The sequence below is a fragment of the Hypomesus nipponensis genome, chromosome 27, assembly GCF_054491055.1.
Source record: "Hypomesus nipponensis isolate SF chromosome 27, ASM5449105v1, whole genome shotgun sequence".
NCBI classification, from domain to species: Eukaryota; Metazoa; Chordata; class Actinopteri; order Osmeriformes; family Osmeridae; genus Hypomesus; species Hypomesus nipponensis.
Genome location: NC_140387.1, coordinates 6,314,721 through 6,330,459, shown reverse-complemented (window position 1 = coordinate 6,330,459; position 15,739 = coordinate 6,314,721). Strand labels below are relative to the sequence as shown.

General features: G+C 47.8%; 1 protein-coding gene across 1 annotated transcript; it reads right to left on the bottom strand.

The window, feature by feature from the left end:
* Positions 1 to 812: 812 nt before the first annotated feature.
* tek (TEK tyrosine kinase, endothelial) lies at positions 813 to 14,382 on the bottom strand. The gene is made up of 24 exons (XM_084693556.1): positions 14,158 to 14,382; positions 9,335 to 9,628; positions 8,678 to 8,788; positions 8,347 to 8,499; positions 8,065 to 8,196; positions 7,746 to 7,883; positions 7,533 to 7,658; positions 7,290 to 7,435; positions 6,576 to 6,720; positions 6,246 to 6,404; positions 5,669 to 5,803; positions 4,921 to 5,208; positions 4,558 to 4,655; positions 4,222 to 4,468; positions 3,817 to 3,977; positions 3,526 to 3,736; positions 3,142 to 3,252; positions 2,829 to 3,019; positions 2,597 to 2,710; positions 2,367 to 2,437; positions 2,199 to 2,239; positions 1,987 to 2,083; positions 1,323 to 1,422; positions 813 to 1,220 (listed from the first exon to the last, which is right to left on the bottom strand). The coding sequence occupies exons 1-24, from the start codon at positions 14,249 to 14,251 to the stop codon at positions 1,146 to 1,148; spliced, it is 3,438 nt and encodes a 1,145-aa protein (XP_084549682.1). The 5' UTR covers positions 14,252 to 14,382; the 3' UTR covers positions 813 to 1,145.
* Positions 14,383 to 15,739: the final 1,357 nt, after the last annotated feature.

Sequence of the window (15,739 nt, the reverse complement as noted above, 5' to 3'; positions counted from 1 at the left end):
GGTGTGTGTCCAGATCATGTCCATGATCGGCCTGGTGTGTTTCGGCCTCTTGTGCATCGTCAAGGGGGTGTCCTTTGGCTTCTTCAGCTGGTGGTACATCCTGGGCGGGGCTTGCCTCGTGGCCTCCGCCTTCGCCTCCTTCCGCGTCTACGAGGTGTGCGTCGTCATGGCCCAGAGGGAGATCGTTGAGGGCCAGCCCTGTGGTCCAGGACCCTGAAGAGGATCATGTTCATGCGGGGATGGATCAGGTTCATGCGGGATGCGATATTCACACACACATTTAGTCATTTAGCAGACGCTGTTATCCAGAGCGACTTACAGTATGTACAGGGACATTCCCCCCGAGGCAAGTAGGGTGAAGTGCCACAACGTCATTTGGCGCGGCTGGGAATAAAACTGGCAACCTTCTGATGATTAGCCCGATTCCCTAACTGCTCAGCTATCTGACTCTGCTTCCATCTGACCCCCCCCCCCCCCCCCCCCCTCAGGCAGAGCCACCAGGAGAGTGGGCTTTGACCAACGATGAAACTGTGACACAGGGATTCCCCCCCCCCAAAAAAAAACTGGGGGAACGTTTGGCATGTGTTTTTCTTTCCAGCTCACCGCTATGTAAAATGTATCCTAGAACGATGACAGCTACATTTTCTTTGTCTTTCTAATTTCAGAGTAGACACTCACAAACTCCTAGTATGGCTGTTGATTGTACTGTGGATAATGTTGAATCTTAACCTGCATTTAGAGTGGTCAGAGATCAGGTTACTACTATCTACTGTACACATAATGTGAAACAATCACAAGTACTACTCAAAAAATATATTTTACAAAAAAACTTTTATTTGTTTACAGGTACACCTTTTTAGTATTGGTTTGATACATTTCTGAGTATTTACAGTTGACAGGTACTATAAAAGGCAGTGAAAGCAATTCTGAGATACTGTAACAGCAACGGCCAATCACGACATTATCAGTATCACCAAACACCATTTTTATGTACAGCAATGTGAAAAATACGGTGCTCTTTTCCGCACTTAAGTTGGAGTACACAATATGTGCAACATGCCAGTCCACGAATCCCTTTGTGAAGGATTGCTCAAACCATGTACGGACAGGAGCGCTGTCCTGTCTTCCGGCACAGCCCTCCCAGATCAGCCAGCTTCCTCGGCAGAGCAGTCGATCCCAGCATAGGTGAACTTCTCATACAGAGTGGTGTTGACATACATCTACAGACAGGGCACAGGCAGAACACAAACAGCGTTAAGGATCCTGTGCTGCGTAAACGATTTCGGATCGAGGGAACGAAACGGAGAAGGTGGGCGTCTTGCCTTTCTCTCCTCCAGCATCCTGTTGAGCGAGACCAGGATGTGGGCAAAGGAGGGCCTCTCGTAGGGCTTCTCCCTCCAGCACTGCCTCATCAGGTCGTACCTGCAGAGGCGCGCCACAGGTTAGACGAAGGGCTGGAGGACGGACCGCATTGTGGTCAGAGTCGGGTTTATTTACTGGTTTTGCTGCGCTCAGGGCATCCAACGACTGCTCCCGCCAAGACAAATAATGATGTACTGTTGTTGTTATTGTTTATTTAAACGTGATAGTATCTACTAATGCATAACCTTGTTTATTGTCTGCATATGCAGTGTTTGAAATGGGTGAAGGATGGGGGGAAACCATCCACAATGTTTTTTGTTGGTCGGTCGGGTTTGATAGAATTTTCACGAGTGAATATCAGGTAGGCTTATTTTCAGTTATTGTTCGACATGTTAAACTTCCAAACATAATGTTTCATAACATTAAAAAGTGAAAAAGAAACGGCTAAGAGTCTGCTGAATTTGTACCGATGAAAGTTTAAGGGACAACCCCCAAAGTCATGTTGAACACTATGCATATCCATACCCGTATCTGCACTGTATCCCTATTACACCTCGACCGGCAGAGACAGAACGGAGGCACCAGACTGTGTTAGTACATCAGTGAATGTCTGTGAAAACGTACACTTCATCGTCACAGTTAAGAGGTTTCTCCAGCCGGTAGCTTTGAGGGAGTTTCTCATACAGTTCAGCACAGGTCAGTCCACAGTATGGAGTACCACCTGCATAGGGTCAAACAGACACTGGCATGGGTTTACAACATCAACGCTTTTCTTTACCAATCATAATCAACCTGTGGAAGTGTAATAGGTGTGGTTGATGTCATTCTACACAGACCTAAACTGACAATCTCCCACAGCAGTACACCAAATGACCACCTGGGGGATAAAGACAGAGGAATTGCATTTCGTATAGAATGAAAATATTACAGATAATATTGTGCATCTTGATGTGAGAATGATCTAATCGGGTTATTAGACTGTAGAGGAAAGAGTCCATGCTCACACGTCACTGTTGGTGGTGTAAACGCTGTAGTTTAGTGATTCTATTGCCATCCATCTGACAGGCAATCTGCCCTGTGGAGAGCACATATTAAAGAAAAACATCGGTCAAGTCTGAAATAATACTGACCCACAACTCTGATTCACACAGTCAATTCTAAAGCCGGTCTCGCTTCCAATGGCTTCCTACGATAACATTCAGTAGGCTACATTCCCAGACTCACACCAACTCACCATGGTCTTCTTCACGTACACCTCCTGCCCCCTGGAAAGACCAAAATCTGCTATTTTGGCCGCAAGATTTTCTCCAACAAGTATGTTTCTGGCAGCGAGATCTCTGTGAATGAACTGTAAGTAAGAAAGAAAGAAAGAAAGAAAGAAAGAAAGAAAGACAAGATGTATATCTTTGATCAGCTCATCAACAGTTTGTGACACATACACACACACACACACCTACTGTACACACCTGTTTCTGGCTTAGGTAGTCCATGCCCCGGGCCACGTCTGCAGCAAAGTGCAGAAGCTGCTGGGAGGAGAGCGTCGAGGCGGTGCTGTTAGCGATGGCGAAGGCGGGGTCCGTCTCCAGCACGCGGCTCTTCCTCAGGAAGTCTAGCAGGTTGCCGTGGGGGGCATATTCTATCGCCAGGTAGAGGTAGCCTAGAGGAACAGCACAGAACAATAGGTTAAAACTAAGACGTCAGCTGGGGAACTGAACGATTGTTCATGGAGACGTTTGCAGCACTGTTTATCACGAGACAATGTTTTGAAGGTCACTGTACCTCTGTGTTCACAAGCTCCTAGTAGGTTGATGATGTTGGGATGGTTGCCAAGTTTACACAGCACTTCAAGCTCTCCAGCAAAGTCTCTGTGATCATCTTTGGAGGCGTACTCTGCAAGACACACAAGTCAGTTTCACAAATACTTGTTTACAGTTGTGCAGTGCACACTAAATTCTAATGTGAATACTCAAGACAATAGACTAAAAAGAAGGACCCAAACATAATTTTCATGCAAAGACCTCCAAGGTCCCGACAGTGAAATGAACTGTGGAAATGAAATGATTACAAATTCAGGTCTCTGAAATGCAGTCTCTGAAAACCACAAACTCCCCTCTCGAGCAGCAAATCATTTTCGACTTCAAAAGAGTTTGATTGCCTTTTTACCTTTCATCCGTTTGATGGCGGCATCCATCCTCAGGCCGTCCTTCTTGATGCGAGCTTTGAGCACCTGACCAAAGTTGCCCTCTCCGATGACGTCCTGGAACTTGATATCGCTCCACTCCAGCGCCGGGTAGGCCAGGGTCGGTTCCGGGTTCTTCGGCTTCTTCGGCAGGTTTAAAGAACCGGAACTGAACTGGACCACCGGCTCCTCTCTCTACATCGGAAAGAGAAACGTCAAAGCTGACGGCTTTGGTCCGTCGCTTCAATCAACATGTCAGTGGAAAGCCAACTCACCACAATGTTCTGGAAAGCCTGCACCATCCTCCTTTGAAAGGTGGCTCTCTTGAGCTGCAGGACGATGCAGAAGGCGAGCAGTATGGTGATGCAGGTCATCCCCGCTGATCCCAGGATGGCAAAGAAAAGCATGCTGCCCTCACCGCCAAACCCACTCAGTCCTAAGACGGAGGGAGAGAAAGGAGGGAGGAGAGGAGGGAGAAGCGACTGAATGATCGGGTTGTGAAATATCACTTTACTCCGGTCGTCAGTTGTCACGTGACATTAAGGAAATGAACAGTGCCAAGTAGGGGGTAGAAAGGGATTTTAAGGTTCATCGATGTGTAGCGCCAGCTCTCTGCAGCCAAAGTGGATTGTGAAACTTGAGGTGGTGGGTGGTGCAACCAAATAGTTGCGGTAGCTTACGAGAATTCTCCCGCAGTGTCAGGGTCTTGAAGGAAATCTGAGGCTTCTCTAAACTCTCTCCCATGTTGTTCCTGGACCAGACCTCCACCAGGTAGGGGGTGTCGGGTCTCAACCCCCTCAGCTGGAACTGTGTGGCCTGGGGCTGGATGTGGGCCTGGAGCTGAGACTGTTCCGGGTCCTGCTGCACGGTTAGCTCAGCCAGCTGGCTGTAGTCTGCTAGCGCTGTGTCCTGGAACCTTATCAGCACCTACGGAATCACAATGGAGACATAGTGAGCCTCGAGTGGTTCTTTGACCATGTCACTTTTGTGTGTGATTTATCTGGGAATGCTTAAACCTTGGAGATGGAGTTTCCCTCAGCCAGGTCCCAGGTGACGATGGCAGATGTGTCGCTGATGTTGCAGCTCATGATGTTGGACGGGGCCGGTGGCAACTCTGGACCAAGCACGGGAGAGGAGGAACACGGTCTTAGCGGCAAGTTCGATGGTTTGAACGGTTTCACACTAAACAGTAAGCGGACACTAAACTGGTCATTAGCAAGGAACAGGAACAGCACTTCACCCTACTTGCCTCGGGGGGAATGTCCCTGTACTTACTGTAAGTCGCTCTGGATAAGAGCGTCTGCTAAATGACTACAAGTAATAAACGTAAAACATCTGGGAGACTCTGGGAGACTCCTCTCTCCCGGATGGTCTCGTACCGTTGCTGAGGGTCCACGCAGTGACAGGGAGGCTATGCCGGCCCACAGACATCGACATCACCCTCACTCGACACTCGTATTTGTGTTTGGGCCTCAGGTCAGTCAGCTCCACACTCGTGGAGTTGGCCGGGAGGTGGTACGTCTTGATGTTCCCTGGCTCGGACATCTGGACACACTTGACCAGGTAAGTCCAGTCTTCCTTCGAGGGCCCCTCCACCGCGTCCCAGGAGAGGTTGAGCAAAGTCTGACTTCTGGGGACCAACTTGACCCCTGTCGGGAGAGGCAGATCTGGAGGGAGATGAGGGGAGGGAGGGAGGCAGGGAGGGCGCGAGGGTTAGGAGTGAGAGGAGGGAGAGGAGGGAGGGAGGGTTAGGAGTGAGAGGATGGAGAGGTGGGAGAGGTGGGAGAGGAGGGAGGGAGGGAGGGAGGGAGGGAGGGAGGGAGGGAGGGAGGGAGGGAGGGAGGGAGGGAGGGAGGGAGGGAGGGAGGGAGGGAGGGAGGGAGGGAGGGAGGGAGGGAGGGAGGGAGGGAGGGAGGGAGGGAGGGAGGGAGGGAGGGATGAAATCATAGGAACGTCAGCCACCTCCAGTGGTCTGCTTGATTTAGTGAGGAGGCCCAGCCAGGCCGAGTTCTCCTCTCTGTTCTCAGGTCAGGATCTTAAAGCCGATCGGGTTTCCGCACGGATGAATGTATCCATTCTGAAAGCCGGCATCAGAGGAAACTCTGTCCTGTCTGGGATGACCCTTACCAAGCATCTGGGTGGAGAAGTTGGCCTCAGGCCCTGGGAAGCCTGTTCCTCCATTGCCGTGACGACTCAACTGGACAAACGTGGTGTACTGGGTCATGGGGGTCAGGTTCTCTATTTTCACAACTGGACCAATTACTGATGGAGACACAAATAGGAACAACCAAAGGCCCAATCAAAGACATGCACAGAGAAACTAAATGTTAATAGATCCTCGGAAAAAATAAAAGCCACGTTACATAGTTTGTCTTACATGTACATGTTCTACAGGATTCAGTGGTACAACGTTAAGTCATGAAATGTTCTTGCGATGAAAACAATTAACACCCTGAAAGATTTCTGGAAACAATTAAATTAGCTTGCAATGACACAAAAACACTCCATGAGGAAATGACATCATGTTAAGTGCTCAGTACAGTCATAAGAATAACTTTTGAAAAACATTTACTGAAGACCACAGGAATGTAAACTTGATTCTTGAAACATTGACAATTTGAAAAATCGGGGGAATCGTCCTATACAGTATGACCAGAGGTTTGTACGACGGGAATCTGGAGATTTTCCAGAGACATGCAAGTACCTTGAACTGTCTCCCATGAGGATGCATTGACTTGCTTGTAGAGAACTTTGACAGCAGTCACGGGTCCATCCCCAGTAAAAGGTTCCTTGTTGACCAGCATGGTGAGATGATACGGTCCACTCCCATTCAACATGGGGGGGTTCTGGGGCTTGGGAGGCACTGGGAGACAGAAAAAAGGAAAAGACAGAGAGACGGACAAAAAAGAAAAACACATTTCCAGTTACAGAACATTCTAGACAAAGTCTAGACTGTGTTTGGGCCCAGAATAGACTAGAATAGAATAGAACGCGGCCAGACTAGAACTTTCCTTGTGGATTTGTCGAGATTTACCTTTTACATGAATCATGAATTCCTTCTCTGCCTGTCCGGCCTGAGTTTTCACCTGGCAGATCCATCTTCCAGTGTCACGCACCGTGATCTTGTCCACCTTAAAACTGGAGGTGGTCTGGACCTCCCCGGTGTCTGTGTCGATCGGCTGTGAAAACCAAACCCATATTTCCATTCAAAAACCGAGGCATTTTCAAAACACCCCATGCCCTTTAATAAGCACAATGGCTAGTGTAGCAAACCAGGGGAGTCAGACCAGCCAATCCGGCCCCCGAAGGCGGGTCCATCGACTTCAATTGGGGGGAGGTGATAGAGGGAGTCTACCTGCCTGTCGAGGTGCTGCAGCCACTGGGCACATGGCACTGGTCACACCTGGAGCCCATCAGACAATCAGGCGAGGGCTTAAAGGGAGCCAGCCCAAAGCCGCAGGGCAGGGAGAGGACCAGAGAGACAACCCTGGAGGAGCGGTGCCCTGCCAACTAACCTTTCCTTCTGCTTTGACCCCCCCCAGAACCACACTCCTTGAAGGACTACAGACCCCGGATGGGAAGACCCCTAATTAAAAGTTTGTCCTGCTACCCTTACCCTGAAATCCTATGGTAAAGACCAATTTATGTTAACCCCCCCGTGTCTGAATCCTATTTTAATGTCTATCGGGCCTTCAAGTCCCCTGGGTTGCTACAGTAGCTTATGCCGTATGACTTTAGCATGACTTACATTTATGATGGTTTTGTCCGGTTTCAGAAGATGGATCTCCCCATGCAAAGGCACTGGCTGACCTGTAGCTGTACAGTTGGCTATGTACTCAATCCCAGAATTCAGCTCGGTGCTCATCGAGTGGCCGACCACAACAGGCGCCTCGTCTGTCGACAAGACCAAAGTCAGTGCAGCCATACACTTGGACAGCCACTCGAGTCGCGTGGCGCTCGAAATCGAAAGCTCGCGGGGCTTCTTCCCTACCTTTTCGTTCGCAGCGTGCGCCGTGTCGCCCCGGGCACACGCAGCCCCGGAAGCGGTCACACTTGCCCTTCTCCCCGCACTCGCACCTGAGCTTGCAGCCAGCACCGTAGTACTGTGGCGGACAAGCTGCAAAACGTATTCGTTACCGTGACCTGGGAACACGCAGTTGAGCTCATTGGGCCTTGAACGAGCAGGTCATAGGGAAAACTTTACCTTCACTGCAGTTGAATCCTCTCCAGCCAGTGGCGCAGGAACAACCATATGGGTCTCTTTGGCAGAACACCATGGAGCGACAGTAACCGTCTCGACACCACTCTTTGCACGTCCTCCCAAACTTCCCCTCGCCGCAAACTGTAAAACGCGGCAGTTTGATCAGCGTTATTGCACAAGAGAAACACCGCAAGCCCCAGCCGCTGAATCACAAAACACGCAAACAGAAACACTGACTGAACGAAGAGTCGGATTCCGATGGCGCCCATTCGTGACAAAGATACAAGGTGAGATTGAATCGATTGTCGCGTGGAATATGTACCAGATTCACAAGTCTGCCCCATGAAGCCCGGTGGACAGATGCATTCTCCTGTGTCATCGTGACAGACGCCACCATTAGAGCACTCGGGACAGCTGTGCTCACAAACTGGGCCCCAGAGTCCTGCTTTGCATTCTGGGTTAAAAAAAAAAGAAGAAAAAATACAGAAAAGAGATGGGTTTTCTCGAACCTTTGACAATACTTTTTAACTTCATGTTCCGGTTCTGGCCTTCGTTGTGTTGAGTCTGAGGTCACCAGGATCTCAATAAAGAGGGAGCTACTAACTTCTGACTATCAGCCGGGTGATGGCCGAGGTGGATTTGGCTCCAGCGATGGATCTTGCCGTGTAGAGCCCAGCGTTACTGGTGGTCACCCCTAACACAGGGTACTGGAGGAGGTCTGAGATCTCGTCCTTTGGCACAGAGTGGATGAATGACCCTGCGACACACACACACCCCTTCACATGACACACTCGTGTAGAAACGCCATGTTATCATAGACCAATTGCGAGTTACAACTTTCACTTCGGTTTTCAGTGTTTTTTTTCACAGTGACCATGTCATAGAAGAAGACATCGCGAGGAATGCGAAAAACGGGTGACGGCGCAGCCGTATACCGTTCTTGTAGATGACGGCGTCCTCCGCGAAAACCTTCCTGCGGACGAACGAGATGTTGACGTTGTCTTCGACGCTGACCGTGATGGTCAGCGACTCTGGGAGGAATGCGGCTAAGAGGAGAGAAAAATAACAAGGCAGTCGGTGGTCTGCAGAGAAGAGCCAGCCCTGCCAACACACACACACACACACGCTGTACATGTACAAGCACACGCACACACAATGGTTTGTGATTTCCTGTTAGATTTTGAGTCGGCGCTGTGTCATGTCCTTTAGACACAATAATGAGTGAACCCCCAATGCCACAGTTTCACTCCGGGAGAGAGGCACGAGCAAACAAACACGTTGGACAGGAAGTCCAAGCTAATTTCACGCCCCTCCATTTGCCCACAGTCCGTCTGACAGACTTTGTTAGTGGTTCATGAAGGAGTTGAAATGCCAGGGCCGCCTGGCAACGTTGAGTGTCAGAGCGGGTTTTGGTCAAAGACCACACATCATATTTTGATATACTTTTTACGACCCCACATGCCCTTGATCGAGGGTGAAGTACAGTCAGGGTTCATTTCTGCCCATGTCAAAGCGTTACTGCTGTCAACACCACGCTCCAACCCAAAAAGCTAACCAATCAGAGAAATACACATGCTGTATGTATGCATTACCTTCATTCAACATCTTGTATGTGTAAATTTTCCCCCTGTCTGCATTTCGGGCCCGGCAGTAAAATTCTCCAAAGATGTCGCTGCGCGTTCTCCAGGTGATCAAGGAGGCGTCGTGATAGGCTAAATCCCGAGTGACAGGCATGATCTGGGGGTGTGTGAGGGGGAAGTCCCGCCCCATGCCCAGCGTGGTCCTGGAGGTCCAGTCACTGCTGACGCAGTGGAGGGAGGAGTCTGCTGATGTCACCAGAGGGTCAGGGTTCACCAGGGTTAGGTCTGCCAGGTTCACGGTGTGACCTGCGAGAACCCCAGGTGACGCACGCACAGACGCACAAACAGACAGTGACACACACACAGACACACAAACAGAAAGTGACACACACACACACAAACAGACAGTGACACACACACACACACAAACACAGACACACAGCACGCAGATAAAGTGAGAGAGACAGAGGGGAAGAGAAGCAAATGACATGCATATATATATAGTGTGTTCACTCCTCAACAGTGTAGAGTGGCCGCAACCTTATCTACAATACATCCACTGAACAAACCACACTACTGAAACCTCTTATCGACAGCATCTGCTTTTCCCAGTTTGTGTTCATGCCAGTGGGATGGCTTGACAAGGAGTCACATCACAATCACAGAGACCATGTCGGCTTCGTGCTCTGTGTTGATACAGTGTATGGTTTCCCCACCATACCACTATGACAGTGCAGTGTTTGGTCTGACAGTCACATGATCTCATGCAAACCAAGAAAACACAAGACAGAGAGCCTTGACCATCCCCGGAAAAAACAGCAGGCCCTCCATACCAAACCCCCATAAACACAAGAGCAATGCAATTTTCCAAGCCCGATACTTCAAACAACCCTTGATTTGCGAATGAAAGTACAGCAGACTGCGGCCCTCCGAAAGGTTCCTGGTTGCTTTCCCCTCTTCTGGCGAGCGTGAGGGATGTGTGTGTCAGATGAGCGTCGGAGAGTTCCCGCCTCTCTCTGTCTCTGTCTCTCTCTCTGTCTCTCTCTCTGTCTCTCTCTCTCTCTGTCTCTCTGTCTGTCTCTTTGTCTCTCTCTGTCTCTGTGTCTCTCTCTCTCCCTCTCTCTCTCTGTCTCTCTCTGTCTGTCTCTGTCTCTCTCTCTGTCTCTCTCTGTCTGTCTCTTTGCCTCTCTCTGTCTCTCTCTCTCTATGTCTCTCTCTCTCTACCTCTCTCTCTCTCTCTCTCTCTCTCTCTCTCTCTTTGTCTCTCTCTGTCTCTCTCTGTCTCTCTCTCTCTCTTTCTCTCTCTCTCTCTCTCCCTCTCTCTCTCTGTCTCTCTCTCTGCAGGGCTGTCGTCCAGGGGAGTCGAGACGCGCCGCGTAGCACAGCAGTGACCTCAGCTAGCAGCCCGCTACGGCTCCGCCGTGCCAGATCTCTTCCATATGTCTACTGTGGCCACCCCCCAGCCTGAACCTCTAGACCTCAGCAGTTATAAATCACTGACAGCTTAGATAAGACACACAGTCAGCATGTCGGTCTGGCCTCAGAACAGTTTTGGTCCCTGGACATGGAATGTCTTTAAAAGGGTGTGGTGAAGTCCAGAACTAATCTAAATGTAAGTTTACAATGTGCAACACCTTGGTATACTTACTAACCCCATGGTGTTTTCAACTGGACTGCTCCCTTTTTGACTGACAGAAGCGAGGTCAAGCATACAATTAGGTCAGTACCACGTCGTTGCATGCAGCATATTGTGTTTCACAAACTTAAATGAATCTCATATGCGCAGAGCCTGCATGTTTGGCCAACAGATTGATTCTTTTATCGGGTTCTGAAGTAGCCAAGGGGCAATTTGGCTATAAGTCAATTGAATTCCGACAGGCAAGGTCTGTGAGATTAACTTTGATCAAATAAACATTCCACTGATTCCATTTTATGTCGAGAATAAATCTGTGTGTGGGTGTTAGGGAGGAGCGGGGTGGTTCAACAGGGAGGTACCAACATACTGAACATATTAGGCATGAGAATACTGTACAGCTGGTGATAGTTGATGAGATGCCATTTACACACACACACACACACACACACACACACACACACACACACAACACAAAACCAACAACCCCCCCACGGATGAATCTCAGCTATGAATCTCACTTCGGAGGGGATGATAGACAGGGCAGAAAACAACGCAAATGCAGAGAGTTGAACAAGAGGAGCTTTACACGGAACGAAAAAACTCCTTGATTTACTTCAAGGAGTATGTTAAATACTCTCACACAAGAGAGATAAACTATAATTGGAATGACCCATATAAACCTCTTGACATGCAGCTATGTTATTGTGAACCTTTTTTACATGTCCAGCCAAGTGATTGCATAACATTATTATCTTCAGGTTGCCAGTGGGAAGCCTCACCCCTCTATTGTTGAGGTAAGAATAGTACTGACAATGCAGGGAGTGACTTTATAAAGGGAAGTCACTCAGCATCCCCCCCAAAAATGTAACAAAGAAAAATATTGTTTGTTTCCAAGTATCTTATGCGCATCAACAACAAAAAAGCGGTACTGCACAAAAGAACCAGAGAGTAAAAGTCGTTTTCTTACTATTTGAAACGCGAGTTTACATTGATATCTTGATTTGTTGCTTTTAGGCTTACGTTATGTTTTATGTTCAATGAATGACTCAATTTACACGCACAAAAGGGTTACGCACATTCTTGCCGCGTCCAACTGAAGCGCAAAAAGATCGAGGTTTGCAGTGTGTGCAGTCAGCATTTCTACTGCATAACAGCAAACAGTAACTGGTCTTGGCCAACTGCCTAGATACAGACTAATTGTATTACAGAGACAGAGAAATGAAGCCTGTATAAATACTACGTGTCACGGCAGTGAAATGACACCACTGCTTACGGGCCTGTCTAATCAACAGTTCATGTCCCTCTCCCTCACCTAACCGTCACACCAGACCACTATCGCCATACAGTCCAATAAAACAAACACGTGTGTTTGTGAAGTCACTTGGTCATGTAATGTCCATGTCAGGGAGTTATGATGCTATTTAAAGGCAATGCAATCTGGTGGGGAATTCAACTGCTTGGTTGGATAAACATTGCTGGATGATCTCTGAGCATGTACTTTACATGACAGTGTTTTTCTTTTCAGCTGTTTGTTTCATGAGACTAAGATCTGTTCTCAGATTGGGGCTGTATTTGTTTCATTTAAGTTCAAGGCAAAGATCTCATTAACAGTCAGAAGCGGCCTGGTCCAATATCCTAGCCTTGTCTGCATACCCCTAGACCGCAAGAATGACCCCCCAAATCTCGATTACAAAAATGTACAGGCTTTTCTCCAGCTCCGTTTAAGTTCAAGTTAAAGATGAACAACTGTGAAGTGGTTGAGATTTTAAACTGGAGCTTTGAGATGGTTTCAGCCCAGCCCCATCAGTCAGCTTTCGTGCACTATGTATTCGATTCATTTTTTTTTTACATTAGCTGAAAATTGTGCCTTTAAAGCCTCAATAGACCTGTCCGGGTGATAGATGGAGCCTGGCCTTATCTGAGAAGGAAGCCATAAAATACCTCGCCTGATTTGTGTGGCTGTGAGGCTTAAAAACATTGAGGATTGTTTTCCAAAAACAGATGAAAGTGAGAAGCAACTTTTATGCAGAGGAAACCGAAACGGGTTAGAGTGACACTTGAACAACATGTTCTTTCTAGAGGTCTTGGTGGTTCCCTAAGGGTTTCTGGTGGAGGACTTTGTGGGGAGAGGGGGGGGGGACTAAGTGGGGTCGAGATGTAACTCTTCCACTAGAGCAAGGTCCTGTCTCAGCTGAGAACTTCCAGACAGCACCATGTGGTTTGAAGTTTAGTGACTTGTTAAGTTAAATCAATTTGACTGAGGTAAAAGCGCACAGATGCTTCAAAAAGACAGACCCAAAACATGAAAGTACTAGATAGAAATATCGCAATGCTGTACGTATTTTGTAAAGATAGCCACAGTAAAGCGTTGAGTCTTTGAAGTATGAACTTTTTTTTATGTACAAATGATGCCTGATAATGTGTGGCATGTTTTGACTTCATCTTTAGCTATTTTTGTGGAGGCGGCAACATCAACGAGGAGGTAAGGAGCTAACCAGTGTGAGGAGAATGTGGGTGTGTACCGCCATGAGGAGGAAACTGCTGGAGGTACCAACCCATATCAAAATCTTTTTTCTTTTTCTTTTCACAATTGAATGATTCGAATAGCAATCGTGTCCCCCATTTAGTCTGAATAATAGCAGCTACGGTGAAATTCAACAGGTTCCATTATATTGTTTCTGAAGTGTATGTGATTTAATTCGCTAGTTAAACTATACTTTGATACATAACTACACTGAAGAGATATTTCTACTGGTGTCTACATGTCACAACATTTTTGGCATCTGTTTCTAATCTAGCAGAGAGCCACATTCCCGTATATTTGTAACTAGGAGGACATACTTGTGTACAGAAATTAACTTGGAGTTGTGTTTTGTGTTGGAATTGTGGAATTATGCTGTAATTGTGTGCCATTAATTGATATTCAGTGTATTGAAAGCAAATACATTATCATTCCCAGAAACCTAAAAAATACACTAGCTTCACATTAACGTAAATTCCCAAACTTCCAACCAAAATCATATAACTATTGTATAGAAGGTAAACAACATTCTTTCAGTTCCACAGCTCCTCCTGACAATACTGATATGACAGTTCAGGACTAAGAATGATACATGACCATAGCCTTAGTAGACTCAATCCAATGGACCAGGTCTAGTCCTCCTGGTACCGCTTGAGAGGCAAATCAACAAATCCCTACCTGGAGTGAGCCAGTAGACCAGGCCCAGGGAGAGCGCTAGGAGACCCCTCATGGTCCCCCAGCTCCGGGCTGGCAGACAGGCCAGTTCGTACATCCACAGAGCGCCTCCGAGCAGAGGGGAACACAGGCGAGAGAGAGAGAGACCCTAACCCCGGAGGGTGTCAGAGAAGCACACCGAGGCACATCTCTCCACACACAGGTCCAAACTGCTAATGCTCTCCCTCCCTTTCTTTCCCCTTCCCTATCCTTCCTTTCCCTGCCTTCGACCTCCCCCCTCCCCCGCCCTCTCCCTAGACCCTTCAGCCCCCCCTCCTCTCTCTCTCTCTCCCTCTCTCTCTCTCTCTCTCTCTCTCTCTCTCTCTCTGTGCTGTCCAGGCATAGGGAGTAGGAGTTCCTCTTCCTGTTTCCTGTCCATGTGAGGATGGGAAAGGCCTAACCAGAACAATGTTGGACATTAACTACACCCTCTATAAGCACTACAGGGAGGACCCCCCCCCCCAGACAGAACTTGAAGAAGACGCCTTTTAAATTAAGCAGTGTCCTTCATAGATCAAACGGCATCCGATAATGGGATTCACACACTTTATCTAACTACTTATATACACAACTTTATTCCACTTGACTATATACGCTAGAACAGACCAGCCTATGGGGATGTTAGTCTTTCATAACTTTATATGCTTTAGCATTACTTCCTTGTGTGTTTTCTGAAATTAAGTTTCATTATAAAGTACTCAGTGTGGTTTACAAATGGCTATTGAACTATACCTTCATGTTGGACTTGGCTATTTTACCAGCAAACGTCCACGCAGTCCTCCCTTCCCTCCCCAACATTGAAGATATGTACTGAACTCGTTAAAATATTTGATTTATTCCTCCCAGTGTTTGGAGCATTTTGACATGTGCCAACTGTGTAACTAAGATTATTACTCTGCTTTTCTCCCGCTGGAGCTTTCAAATCTGAAGTTGGGTTTGAGGCTCTCTAAGCTCCCTCCATGTTAACCCTTGTGTTCTCCTCGGGTCATTCTGACCCGTCAGTCATTGTGACCCACCTTCGTTTGCGACAATTTTACCACATACGAAAACAAAGTGAAGCATTTTCTTTTAACTGTTGGGCTGTCTCAGACCCCCCCACATTGCCAAGGTTAAAAGATAATTATTTTTATTTGCCTTTGTATTGGGTAAAATTGGGTAAACGCAACGATGGTTCGTTATGAACCTTTTGGTCATGTGACCCGAAGGCAGCACAAGGGTTAAGGCGTGCCGGGGACCCATTCCAAATGAGCTGGCTTCACTGAGGAAGTACTAAATACTGGGAGACCACGTCATATAAATCACAAACAATTAATGGAGGAAATCAGAATTATACGGGGAGCTTAAGGAGGACAACTGGCTGATGGAACGAGGAAGAAGGAAGCTAAACTCAGCACGTTCTTATGACTCAAGGGACCCCGATCGCGTCGATGTGGGATTCCATAAACCACACAGCGTCCAACTCTGGAAACAGGTGTGCATGTGTGAGTTGGGTGCTCTGGGAGGAGGGCTGGTGGGGCTGAACTGTGAAGACACAGCTCTGCTGTTA

What these genes read in the sequence shown, in the direction of transcription:
- tek (XM_084693556.1), bottom strand. Translation starts at nt 14,251, where the DNA reads ATGTACGAACTGGCCTGTCTGCCAGCCCGGAGCTGGGGGACCATGAGG. An exon ending in CTTCTCCACCCAGATGCTTG is followed by an intron (nt 5,209 to 5,668) that starts GTAAGGGTCATC and finishes ATCTCCCTCCAG; the next exon opens with ATCTGCCTCTCCCGACAGGG. An exon ending in TGTACGTGAAGAAGACCATG is followed by an intron (nt 2,438 to 2,596) that starts GTGAGTTGGTGT and finishes TGCTCTCCACAG; the next exon opens with GGCAGATTGCCTGTCAGATG.